This window comes from Hyperolius riggenbachi, chromosome 3 (genome assembly GCF_040937935.1).
Source record: "Hyperolius riggenbachi isolate aHypRig1 chromosome 3, aHypRig1.pri, whole genome shotgun sequence".
Taxonomy (NCBI): Eukaryota; Metazoa; Chordata; class Amphibia; order Anura; family Hyperoliidae; genus Hyperolius; species Hyperolius riggenbachi.
The window spans coordinates 217163315-217177512 of record NC_090648.1 but is presented as its reverse complement, the minus strand read 5'-3'; the positions used below and the strand labels follow the sequence as shown (position 1 = coordinate 217177512).

Below are 14198 nucleotides of genomic sequence, written 5' to 3'. Positions count from 1 at the left end.
AGAGTACAATTGTTTACCTGACTTTGCAGTGATGGAAGACGGGGATTCTAGACTCAGAGGCAAAGAAGTGTACTTGTACTGATTCCACATTATTCTCAAATCACCGCCCGTATTATCAACCCTTTCACAAATGCACAAGACAGTCCGCAAGCAAGAAGTCTACATCTTCTTTATTTAAAAAAAAAAAAAAAAAACGTCTTTTTCTGCTGAAGTTTCAGAATAAAAGCGGTTAACCAGGCGGCATAAACTGCTCCGCTCTTTTCATCAAACAAGAATAAGTACAGTCAAACATCGGTGTCGGGCGGAACAGATTCAGCGCTGCAGAACCATAGCATAATCTCTTCTCTTCCTGGTTACTGAACGCAAGGTTCCCATAACTAAGCGACGGCGCGACCACAAGATGATAAGCGTCGCCTCTCTCACTCATAGCGCGTCCATTTTGCTGTAGACCGTCACCCTTACAACTTGCAAAATCCCCTCCAGAAAAATGTCTCCAGGAGGATGACACGCTAGCTACTGAAGCGTAAGCCTAGTGTTGGCTAATGATGAATGCACACACACTGCACAGGATATCGTGCGCTGTACCATCTTATAAAGGTAGGCGGCTTCAGTGCAGCGCCCCCTGGTGTTGGCAGGCAAGACAAACCATTACTATAATAGAATTTTCCTTTTAGGAAAATCTGCTGTGAGTTACGTTGAGATAACTACTTTTGCAGCTAATTTTTTAGAAATCCCCAGTAATTTACTGTAAGAACTGTCAGTTTACTCTGTACTGGCAAAACCTTTCTGAGGTCTATATTTTAGCTGTATGAAATCAGATATGCACTTGCAACACTGGGAGGTGATCAGGGTCGTGATTTAAATTCAAAAAGACATTTGTGTGGCCCAAGTAGCCAATTTTATGCCTCCAGTGCCATTGCGATAATTCACCTGCTTTAGGACAATTGGATTGAGCAGTAGGATCTGTTTTCTCATAAGCTGGGTACATGCACCTACAATAAATGTCGCTGTCTGTGAACCTCATTGCATTGTGGGAAATAATGGCTTTTTCCTACTGTCAAGCAAGCAGTATCTCCCTCTGTGCCTAGAACTCTCTGTAAACAAACATTCCGCAGAGATTACCTGGCAGTACTAAAGATGTCACCACCAGTGATAAATTTCACAATATAAATTGGGGTGAGGACAGATTTTACAATGGGCAAACACTGACTAAATAATTTATAAAACTAATACTGTAAAAAAAAAAATGTAATAAAACCTTTGGAGAAGCGAAAAAGAGGGCGTATATCCCAGAGACATCAAAAAAACACCGTTTATCTCATTAAAATATAATTTTATTGATTGCAGTATACAAAAATGAAAAAGTTTTTGTAAAAAACCTGACGTAGTGGATCGCATCAACCCGCACACACACACATACAACTCCAAACTCACTCCAGACTCTCACCTCTCCCCATGTGCATAATTTTGATCATAAGCACTGGTACCAGTGAAATGGGCCTTGATGCTCAGATGTGTCCATTACAGATGAATTATTGCACATCAAAATAGAGTAGCCAGTTTTCTTCTCTATATAAGCAGGTCACCTATTGGTGGTTTAGTTGGTTCCAGCAAACACTGTTTATTCATGTAACTTAAGCGACTGGAAGGAGCAAAAAACAGACCTCAATATGCACCACACAGCAGTAGGTGTAAGCAGTTTTAGGTAGCAAAGTGACATGGCAGGTTAGCAGAGGCACAGTCTCTAATGGGTGCCTCCAAGACATCCAACGATGTGGACTGCAGGCAATGTTAGTAGTGGAATGGCAAAGCAGGTTTAGTGAGATCACCACCTCTGAAAGGTGTCCCAGAGTCCCCCAGCAAAGCAAGCCGACACTGATAAGTGGTGAGTCACAGCTGCATGATGCACATACCAACAGGCATGGCAGATAGGCAGAAGCACAGAAGTATGTGAAAAGTCACAGTATCATCCGACAAGGCAAGTTGGCAGCTGCATAATTCACATGGCATCAACCAAATTGTGAGATACAATACCAAATTGTTGGTGTCCGGCTTCTAGGAGTCCTGCAGATACAGCCAATGATGTATGATGTCCCAGGAAGATCGACTTCTCGTCAGGTCACAGGCTGTGTGGTGAGCAAAGCGTCACTGGGGTGAGTCAGAGTGACAATTGTAGTCCAGAGGAAAGTGAGGAGCAGTGAGGAGCAGCGGGGGAGACATCAAACACACGCCAGGCAAACCACGCTAGCCCACGACATGTTTCACCGGACACTTCCGGTTTCCTCAGGTGGGCGTGGTGCTGAGCTTACAACAACGTAAAAAAAAAAAAGCAATTTTATTCATTACATTATTTTCACTACAGTTCCTCTTTAATTTAGCGTTTGTACGTTGCTTTATGATAGGTCTACACTACAGATTCATGCCATGTATGGTTGTAGCGGATGTGCTATTACGGTCTACAACACAAATCCTTCATTCAGAGTGTATTCAGACATGTCAAACTTTCATCCACAATGATTGTACTGCACAACAAAGCATTATGTTTAATACGAGACAATCCTTTATGAACCGGAAAGTTTGACTATATCCTATATACAGTGGCTTGCAAATGTATTCGGCCCCCTTGAAGTTTTCCACATTTTGTCATATTACTGCCACAAACATGAATCAATTTTATTGGAATTCCCCGTGACAGACCAATACAAAATGGTGTACACGGGAGAAGTCAAACGAAAATCATACATGATTCCAAACATTTTTTACAAATAAATAACTACAAAGTGGGGTGTGCGTAATTATTTAGCCCCCCTGAGTCTATACTTTGTAGAACCACCTTTTGCTGCAATTACAGCTGCCAGTCTTTTAGGGTATGTCTCTACCAGCTTTGCACATCTAGAGACTGAAATCCTTGCCCATTCTTCTTTGCAAAACAGCTCCAGCTCATTCAGATTAGATGGACAGCGTTTGTGAACAGCAGTTTTCAGATCTTGCCACAGATTTTCGATTGGATTTAGATCTGGACTTTGACTGGGCCATTCTAACACATGGATATGTTTTGTTTTAACCCATTCCATTGTTGTCTCAAGTCTTTTGCAGACTCCAAGAGGTTTTCTTCCAAGATTGCCCTATATTTGGCTCCATCCATCTTCCCATCAACTTTGACCAGCTTCCCTGTCCCTGCTGAAGAGAAGCACCCCCGGAGCATGATGCTGCCACCACCATATTTGACAGTGGGGATGGTGTGTTCTGAGTGATGTGCAGTGTTAGTTTTCCGCCACACATAGCGTTTTGCATTTTGGCCAAGAAGTTCAGTTTTGGTCTTATCTGACCAGAGCACCTTCTTCCTCATGTTTGCTGCCCCCCCCCCCCCCCCCCCCCCCCATGGCTTGCGGCAAACTGCAAATGGGACTTCTTATGCTTTTCTGTTAACAATGGCTTTCTTCTTGCCGCTCTTCCATAAAGGCCAATTTTGTGCAGTCCAAGACTAATAGTTGTCCTATGGACAGATTCCCCCACCTGAGCTGTAGATCTCTGCAGTTCGTCCAGAGTCACCATGGGCCTTTTGACTGCATTTCTGATCAGCGTTCTCCTTGTTCGGCCTGTGAGTTTAGGTGGACGGCCTTGTCTTGGTAGGTTTACAGTTGTGCCATACTCCTTCCATTTCTGAATGATCGTTTGAACAGTGCTCCGTGGGATGTTCAAGGCTTTGGAAATCTTTTTGTAGCCTAAGCCTGCTTTAAATTTCTCAATAACTTTAACCCTGACATGTCAGGTGTGTTCTTTGGACTTCCTGGTGTGGTTGTTCCCAATATTCTCTTAGACAACCTCTGAGGCCGTCACAGAGCAGCTGTATTTGCACTGACATTAGATTACACACAGGTGCTCTCTATATAGTCATTAGCACTCATCAGGCAATGTCTATGGGCAACTGACTGCACTCAGACCAAAGGGGGCTGAATAATTACGCACACCCCACTTTGCAGTTATTGATTTGTAAAAAATGTTTGGAATCATGTATGATTTTCGTTCCACTTCTCACGTGTAAACCACTTTGTATTGGTCTTTCATGTGGAATTCCAATAAAATTGATTCATGTTTGTGGCAGTAATGGGACAAAATGTGGAAAACTTCAAGGGGGCCGAATACTTTTGCAAGCCACTGTATATAAAACATGGCATCTGTCAACATGTACAGCCCATTTGTGAGTCAAGTTTGAACCGACACTTATTACTGTATGCACATTTTCAAACACACAGCCTGCATTTGTATCCAGGAGATGTAGACTGCCATTACTACAATGCCTTCTCTATTATTAGCTTCTGCCATCATCATAGATGGACCCTATAATGTGTGTTTTTTCCAGGCAACTACTGTTGTATTTCACTAAAGCAGGAGGTACCTGCCTTCCTTCCGATTCCAAAAGACGAAAAGATGTTCATCCTAAAGCTGGCAATACACTTATAGATTGACACCCCATGGGGCAAAACAATCTATTCATCTCTGAAAGGGCCAATTCGGGAAAGGCCTAATACACACTGCACATCAATTATAGATTCCAGCAGACAACCTATTGAAAATCGGTCAAACCGCAATGTTGCACTGTTCAATGCAGTGCAACACTATGGACCATTGGTCTACCACCGCTCATGCCTCGCCCCCAATTGAACTATATTTTTCATCCTGTCAGATTGAAGCACCAGGTAGATTTTCTGTCAATCAGTTGATTGATCATACATGTTAGGGGAATAATTTCCCTGGAGATCGAGTGAATCTGCAGGGAATCAAATGGGGAAATCAATAAGTGTATGGGCACCTTAATGGGAGCTATGTATTCATATTCTGGCCTAATTGTCTAGCTTTGCATGACAAAGGATCATTGGAAGTGAATATTTTTCCTCCCAAAATGGGACTTATGTAGTTCCCACTGGCGGCAATTATTTTACTGCAATGTATTAAAGTTGATGCATCCCACATCCTCACCCCTTTCCCCAACATGTCACAAACTGCCCTCTGCACCATAGGGAGGGGAGGGCAAAAAGTGGGGAAGGAAAGTCCTGCACGCGCACTGCATAGTGACAGGGACCCCTCACCCCCCTAGTGACAGGTGCCCCCCAGTTTTAGGTAGTGACAGGGACCCCTAATCCCCCTAGTGACAGGTGCCCCCCAGTTTTAGGTAGTGACAGGGACCCCTCACCCCCCTAGTGACAGGTGCCCCCCAGTTTTAGGTAGTGTCAGGGACCACTCACCCCCAGGGTCGGACTGGGCCACAGTTGTACAGTTTTTTCCCTCAGTGGGCCCTGCCTCCAGTTCTCTGGTGGGCCCCCCCTCCTTGTCTGACAGAGCTCCAATTGCTGCCTGCAGCACAAAAAGTATCTTCTCAATGCTGTAATCACTCATGCTGAGAGCAGTGGCGTAGCTAAGGAGCTGTAGGCCTCGATGCAAGTTTTACAATGGGGCCCCCCAAGCACTCTATACATAACAATTGATATGACGCACCAAAACCTGCCAATAGCAACTACAGTGTCAGAGGTGCAAGAAGGGGATGGGAAATAGCTTGTTAATGATTACCACTGTTCAAAGTATCTATAGAAGGGATTATTATGAGCAAAGGACCAATAGAGAGGTAATACGGTAGTTGATGCCCCTTTGGCCCAAGGGCCCTGATGCGGTTGCAATCTCTGCGGTCGCAACCTCTGCAAAGTAGGTCATTACTTTATATTGAAGGAGGGGACTCTATGCAAAGTTTTGCTGGGCAGCAGTGTCTCTGAATTACAATGCTGCTAAGATCATGTACATTTGGCCCTGTCCATAATACATCATGACTACGCCCACCTTCCGGTGCATGGTCACGCCCTTTTTTCACCGCAATCATGGGATGTGTGGGCCCCAGGTTGAAATTTCTTTGGTGGGCCCCTAGGGTCCCAGTCCGATCCTGCTCACCCCCCTAGTGACAGGTGCCCCACAGTTTTAGGTAGTGACAGGGACCACTCACGCCCCTAGTGACAGGTGCCCCCCAGTTATAGGTTGTGACAGGGACCACTCACCCCCCTAGTGACAGGTGCCCCACAGTTTTAGGTAGTGACAGGGACCACTCACCCCCCTAGTGACAGGTGCCTCACAGTTTTAGGTAGTGACAGGGACCACTCACGCCCCTAGTGACAGGTGCCCCCCAGTTATAGGTTGTGACAGGGACCACTCACCATCCTAGTGACAGGTGCCCCACAGTTTTAGGTAGTGACAGGGACCACTCACCCCCCTAGTGACAGGTGCCCCACAGTTTTAGGTAGTGACAGGGACCACTCACCCCCCTAGTGACAGGTGCCCCACAGTTTTAGGTAGTGACAGGGACCACTCACCCCCCTAGTGACAGGTGCCCCACAGTTTTAGGTAGTGACAGGGACCACTCACCCCCCTAGTGACAGGTGCCCCACAGTTTTAGGTAGTGACAAGGACCACTCACCCCCCTAGTGACAGGTGCCCCTCAGTTTTAGGTAGTGACAGGGACCACTCACCCCCGTAGTGACAGGTGCCCACAGTGACAGACCCCCACTCACCGTCAGTTGCCCTGTCAGTGATCCTGGAAAACATGTTTTTTGACAGGAGTGAGAGAAGAATTGGTGTCGGGTGATGCAGAATACAGGAGCAATAAACAATTCATTTTATTTTTCTCGGTTTTCAGATACAGGTCCAGTATCTGCAGACAGTTCAGCAGTGGGTGGTTGTCTGTGGAAGCTTATCAGTGAAGGTCACAGAACCGTACACTATACAATGTCCTAGCAATTACATCATGTAATTATCAGTATTCATAAGGTCAAAATTGCATAGGAGAGGACATTGCTGTAACTGCAGTTGGTATCTGTACAAGCTTTTCCTTTTGTACCATGAAAATTAGGCTATTGCACAAGTTGTAAAGGACAACCGAGGTGACATGTGACATGCTGAGATAGACATGGGTATGTACAGTGCTAAAAACACACACATAACTAGGCTGTACCGTTTTTTCTTTTTCTGCCTGAAAGAGTTCAAAATCAGGTATGCAAGTGAAGTGACAGTTTCTGTCCGGGTCGGGACCAGGTCAGACTATAGCATAACCCTCACTGATTATTATATACAGCCATAAAACACTTTCCTGTCAGTAAATGGCTTCTGAGAGCAGGAAAGAGATAAACATGGTCAATATTTCATAGATTTGAGGTCTAGCATACTTCAATGAATGTGTCATTGAGCAGAGACAAGTAAACAGTAAAAACTTAAAAACTAGCTTTAAATATAAAATAAAACTGTGGGATATCTAAAAAAAAAGAAGTCATTTTTAGGTGAAGGAGGATGGATACGATTGTTTTTCTCATCAGTTTATTTTCACCTCAGATGTCTTTTAAAGAAGAACGCCATTATTTCTGAGAAAATGGAATCACAAAACTTATTTCAGATTCTTCTTCTTATTATTATTATTATTACTATTATTTCATGTTATGTACACTGACAACACACAGTAATTCCAGTGTTCCTAACAGAGTCAGAAATGAGAAACAAGCTCTGACACTTTGTGGCCAATTACTATGCAGCAAGAAGGGATGTTTCTGGACCATCTGTACTTTATAAAGTAATGAAAAGCACTGCAGACGGAGGCTAAGTTCACAGCGGATGTTAAAGTTGTACGTTAAAACAACATTTAACGCAGAATTGGGCACTGCAATAAAAAATCAATGCGCTGTTCACAGTGCACACGTTGCGTTGATGTCTAACACTGCACTTTAAGTGAAAGTACTGCATGCAGTGCGTTATACACGTTATTAGCTGCGTTAGACTGTTTGCACATGCTCAGTAATTACTTGGATGCATACTTTTCATTGCCTGTATGCTCTACTGTATCTGCTGTATGCGACGGTAAGGCGGCATTTGCGACTTTTTTGGTGCATTGCGTTGTAAGTTTGCGTTGCGACTTTAACGTTGCATCAAACCGCAACGTACCACTGTGAATCTAGCCTGAATTTCAGTCAGTTTTCGTAATTTATGGCTGCATCTTGATATAGAATTTTGAATAGCATTACATAGCAAAATGTCTCACAGAACACTGATACATGTTTGTAGCAATGTTTAATGACAGCAGAAGTACTTTCAGGGTACATGGCAGCTGGGCGCAGACTCACCCTGCTGCCGCACAATTACAGGCATAGTATGGAGGCATGGCGTAAGTACACCATGGTACCAGTCTGTAATGTGGTCTGTACTTGAGGAGTTTGTGCATCTGCACTGCAGTAAGGCTATACGTTAGTGAATTCATTGTGTAAAATATTTCCAGTGGTCTATTTTATAAAGTGTGCCTGAGATGAAAAAATAAAAAAAAATTATACATATCTGGGGTTTCCTTCAGCCCCGTTCATTAGTCCCTTGCTGTCCTCCCAGGTCACCTGGATCCTCAGCTAGGCGGCCCAGTAATTTGGCCAGTCGGGGCCAGTCATTGCAGGCGCAGTCCGGCCACGCGCTCCCCCGCCATGCTCTCATTGCAGAGAGGCGCAGAACGGCCACAGCCATGCAGGTGTAGAAAGTTGCTGGTGACGGGAGTGCGAAGTGGGGTGCTCATGAGGCCAAGCCACGTATGCGTAGTTCCCCCCAACCGGCAGAATAACCGCCCCACCTAGAGAAGGATCCAGGCGACCTGGGAGGATGGTGAGGGACCGGGAGCCTGAACGGGGCAGGAGGAAGCCACAGGTAAGCACAGTATATATTTTTTTGCTTTTTTTTAATCTCAGATTTACTTTAAATTACAGAAAAAAACTGATCAATTTCTTATATGCTTGCATTTACAAACTTTATTTATACTCTTGTTAGTGTGCATTTCTTCAGCCAAATGACCACTTAGAACCAACAGGGAGGCGTTATTGTTCTTTGTATTCATGTCAAGTTGTTCATTTATTTTCAACTAAGTTGGCCTTCTTAGGGCCTGTTTCCAGTACACGCAGATTCTGGATGCAGAAAAACTGACTCCAATGAATGTCTATGGACCTGTTTCCACTGAACGCGATTTTTCTGTTGCAGATTTCCCATAGGCATCATTGGAGTCAGTTTTCTGGATCCATAAACAGCGTGTAGTGGAAAAACACTGTGATTCTGCTAACTGCACCAGACACCACCATCACAAAAAAGAAATTAGAACTTCAGTTCTAAGCTAATTATTTTAAAATAGGCCCTTGTAGATGGGATCTGTAAAATGTGCGAACATGTAGCTGAAGCGTGAAGATCGCAAAGTAAGATATTGGACAGGAAACACAACCAAGTTAGCAGTGGATGGGAGTGAAAAACTGTATTGATGATTAGTAAATTGTGTTGACAGATATACCGAGTACGTCACAGGAAACCAAATGCTAACACACGCAAGTTGTACATTCTGTATTCTGCAATATTAATGTAGGTTAGAGGCCACTGGTGCAAGTTCCACATCCTGTTTCCTGGACTTTACTGTACATTAGTATTTTGTACCTGGTTAAGTGCACATATCTGGTAGGTAGTGGTAAATAAAATGTTTCTCAGGTGTACATGATTGCAGCTAAGCTCTAAATGAATCACATGCTGTATATTTATTGTGGAATATTCATATTTAAAGATGAATTTTTGCAAAAGGGGGAAAAAAAGTAAGTCAATACATTGCAAAGTGAGAAGTTAAAAAATAGAAGATAAAGAAATGATTGACATTCACCATGTAATTTGTTCAATTTGTTTGATCCACAATCAGCCTGCATGTAATCATCTTTACTACTGGCAGACAGGAAAAGAAAACAGACAGCATCAACTGCAATTATTTATAACCACACCCCCTAACAATGCAATAGGCATCCTATACAATAATCTTCAACAATCTACAATAATCTTGCTACTGTGCATGTGCAGCACGGACAGCCATCGGGATGGGGGAGCAGAGGGCAGGGCAAGCGTGTGCGCGGGCAAGCGTGTGCGCGCCCATGGCAGATGCAGTGGGAGGGCGTGCGCTGACTATGCGGTGGTCACAGGGGCGGGAGGGGAGTGGGGTTGCAGCACAGTAGCAACCGCTGCTCTGGCTAGCACCCCTAAGGCAGAATACAGAAGGAACCACCGCTTCTACCGCTAGAGCGGATGCGATCCAGACGGACAAACAGATGGGGCTACCAGTAGCAACCGCTGCTCTGGTTTGCACCCCTAAAACAGAATACAGAAGGAAGCACTGCTACTACCACTAGGGCCAATGCAATCCAGACAGATGGAGCAGCCAGTAGCAACCGCAGCTCTGACCTACACTCCCAGACAGACAGAACGATTTCCTGTCGACCTCCGCTGGGGACAAGACAATCGAGACAAAGAGACAGAACAAGGAAATACAGATAATACAACCTGACTACACTAGAAGGGATGCCTAGTGCAGTCCCAAGGAATTACTCTAAGATAATCTAGCAAACAATAGCAAGGCTGATACTCCAGGAGAGTTTAGCAGGAACAAACCATCATGACCAGCAAGGAATTCTGGGAAGAAATGGCTTTTATACTGCAAGCCATCAGAAGAAGCAGCTAAGCAATTTGCATGACAAGTATATGCAAATTCCTCAGCAGCAGAGCAACTCTGAAACTTGCAAAGCGAAGACAGGTCTCTTTTCCAGAGACCTGTAGCACTCAGACCTAAAGAATGGACAAGCAGCTGTCTGCCTGTGTAGACAGCTGAGCAGATCATTACAATATATATATATATATATATATATATATATATATATATATATATATATGTATATTGTGGCTTGCAAAAGTATTCGGCCCCCTTGAAGTTTTCCACATGTTGTCATATTACTGCCACAAACATGAATACATTTTATTGGAATTCCACATGAAAGACCAATACAAAGTGGTGTACACGTGAGAAGTGGAACAAAAATCATACATTTTTTACAAATAATTAACTGCAAAGTGGGGTGTTTCCTTTTCTCCCATTTAGTTGACTCTTGAGTTTTTGGATTAGTTCCCACTAGACTTGTTATAAAAACTGGCATTTTGCATGGTAGAGTAGGACTCACCAGATTGGGGACACTTTGGCGCAGTTGGTGAGCTTAAGCGCGTTATAGCGTAACCAAGAGCCCCTGTCACTGTTTTCCTGTTGTGTGCTGCAGCCCCTCTGTATTTGTATATTTCTTATGGAGTCTGGGGACCTCCAGTGCTGCGTACATGCTTTGCATAGAATTGCATAAAATTTGGTTTGTGCTGCTTACCCCTTGGTATATATATATATATAAAGAAATGGACGACTTTTGCGCAATATTCTAATTTTTTGAGTTGCACCTGTATCTCAACTGATTCATAGGATACCCCCCCCCACACACACACACACACACACACACACACACACCATCTATTAATCGATTCATGATCAGATTGATGGGATTGATCCTAAAAAACATCAATTCCATCAATCAGTTTTCCATCCGTTAGTGGGTTCAAATTATCATTTCTGATCAATCATAACGATTCAGTCAACTGCTTAATTATCCATTGTATTGTTAGCGGACACCTTATGCAGGCTATGACCAATTAGCCCTAAAAGGGAAACAAATCTTCCCAGCTGCAGATAGCAATCGGATGAGATCCCTGGATCAACACTGTTGGCAATATCCTACGGTATTAATTATAGCCACCATGAATACCCTTCAGTGCAAGAAAAGCATCCAAGAACCCTTTTAAAAGTAGAATTGCTTTTTATTGTATTGTGTGAACAAACTGGAACCTTATCTTGCCTTTGTGGTATTTAGCAGGACAGAAAACATGGCTAATTTCAAAGTGTCACCAATGTTTCTGAAACAGATGTATAGAGTAAATCCCTCTATGGAGCACCAGTTCTGATGAAACGTCAAAGATGGGAATGCATGTCCCAACATGGAGTTCTCCCATAACTTTTAAGACCGCTCATACACTATACAATCTATAAGCAATTGGTTGATTATTCTAAATGTTTCTTTGCAACCATGACAAGCTCTTAAGTTGATCAGATTTTTAGAAAAGATTTGCAATTGTTTATTGACTCCTGCTGCTCCACACAGTTTTGGACAGTTCAGTGCAGTACAAAAGCATCATTTTACCACAATCCGTTTCCCATTTTCAATTTCAACCAATCACCTTTTTTTACTTTGGAAACTTTAGCTGCAGCAAGAGAAGTGAGACTTTAATGCTTTGTACACACAAGACAATATTTACATATCATCCAGTGAAGCTAACCATCCATAAATTTGAAGTAGTTTTGTCTACTAGCCAGTTAGAAATAACCAATAACTGGTCAGTTTATTGATTGTTGAATGATGAGATGTGGCGGTAAGTATGGGCAGGTCATGCCCATGTTATGATGTGTGTATATCCATATGACCAATCATTCCAGAACTTGCTATGAACAAAATATTGGATGGATAAGCCATTGTACATGTGTGTACATCAGGGGAGGACTGGGACCTTTTGGCCTGGAGGGAAAACACAAACTAGATACCTATTTTCACGGCAGCCCGGTCCCAAATTTCATCACACGCGTGCCCCACGTGCTAAAAGTCACATGGGAAATACCGCAAGGACACATGAGGGACAGCGTGACATGTAAAGTATAATGCACTGGCAATGGGGAGGGGGGGGGGCACATAAAACATTTTGAGTTACAGTGGCCAGGGTTTCACTGTTGTTCATTGTTTGTGATTATCACTGGATCAACCACATCAGCCCGAGATTTCCCAGCATCTCAGAACGATACTTTCAACCAATTTCCACCCGAAATCAAACAGATATTTTCCCACGGACCCTGCAGGCAAGCCTCTGCTCTGCATCATGCTGTTTATATTTACCAACTTGCCCACCCACTAATTACTCTGTAATTAGGCATTGATTTCCCTCGGCCAGCCTAGTGGTTCACATTGCCTTATACAAAAGCATGTACCAGGCACTGTACCAGCCCTAAATCATTAAATGAGAGGCAGCCTGGGGGGACATTTCTCCCCTGGCCAGTCCTCCCCTGGTGTACATTGATTTAGCATTCTCGTCCACTCATACCAATTGGGAATAGCCTGAAAGTGGGGCCGGTGAGGTTTGCACTTGTTTATAAAGTCTAAGGTATATGACAACTGAGTCAGAAACTGTGATGGGGAGGCCTTGGGATTATAAAGAGGGAGCTGGGGTCTGCTCTTCTAACGTCATCTACAAGGAAAATACTACTTTTCTGTATTAAGCGATACTTCAGAGAAAAAGAAACAAAAACTGTCAATATTTCTATACCTAAGCAAACATTTTTTAGATATACTGGCCCCTGTAAAGTCCCCATACACATGTGCAGGCATGATTGTTAATTTTACACGGGAAGCACCTCCTCTTTGAGACGCTTTTTAAAGTTAGTTTATACACAGCACATTTGTGCACATCAGAGCCTCAGAGGAAGCTTGTAAAAGTGAAACGTTCGTCAGGCCGTGCACCCCACGGCACCCACCGCCATCCTTGACACCCCTTCACTGCCAGAATCGATAAGTATCATCCTTCATGCAACTTTGAATGTATTGCCTCGGATGTCATGTTTGCAAAATGATGTCCGTAAAACACTTCTAGTAGTGCCAAGCAAGTACTGGATTTTTTTGTATTTTGCATGATTGTTAATTGCTATGGAAAGAGAGTGAACAGTAATCTGGCAGAAAATGTTACTCTATGACACAGTGTTAAAAAAGCTAAAAATAATTGTGCAGAATTTTCAAGTTCACTGAATACTTCTCCCTGGTAATGCCTGCTTTGGTGGTGAGTCGGATTTCTGGGCATTGCATCTGCAACTGATGTGTTTATGGTATTTTCTACGGAAGATGATTAATAAATGATCCAATTGGAAATAATTCAGCTATCACCTAATGTCTTTGTGGCTTTTACTTTGATATTAATAAATAATAAAGATAGTGCAGCATACCAATAAAAAATAATTATGGTTCTGAACAATATTCTAAAAGAAAAATGTGTTGCTGTATTTTGCCAGAGAATAGAAAAACTGCAACTAACTACTAGAACACTAAGGAATAGTGCTTGAATTGTTTTTATCACATCGAAATAAAGGTTGGCTACCTACCTACAAGCCATGTTGCCATCATTTCTAAAAATGAACTGCCTACATCTTCCTTATTAATCAACATTGAGTCCAGTCATTCAACAAATCAGTCTATGGCATCATATGATTT

The 14198-nt window shown here is 43.1% G+C and overlaps 1 protein-coding gene and 1 long non-coding RNA gene across 3 annotated transcripts in view; one reads left to right on the top strand and one right to left on the bottom strand.

The window, feature by feature from the left end:
* STOML1 (stomatin like 1) overlaps window positions 1-534 on the bottom strand; it is a 36131-nt gene extending 35597 nt beyond the window's left edge. The window contains exon 1 of the mRNA XM_068275735.1: window positions 18-534. Within this exon, the coding sequence (XP_068131836.1) occupies window positions 18-90 (73 nt within the window). The 5' untranslated portion in view covers window positions 91-534. The remainder of the gene's footprint in view (window positions 1-17) is intronic.
* Window positions 1-14198, top strand: part of LOC137563367 (uncharacterized) — a 173756-nt gene that overhangs the window by 76854 nt on the left and 82704 nt on the right. The gene's annotated exons all lie outside the window — the stretch shown is intronic.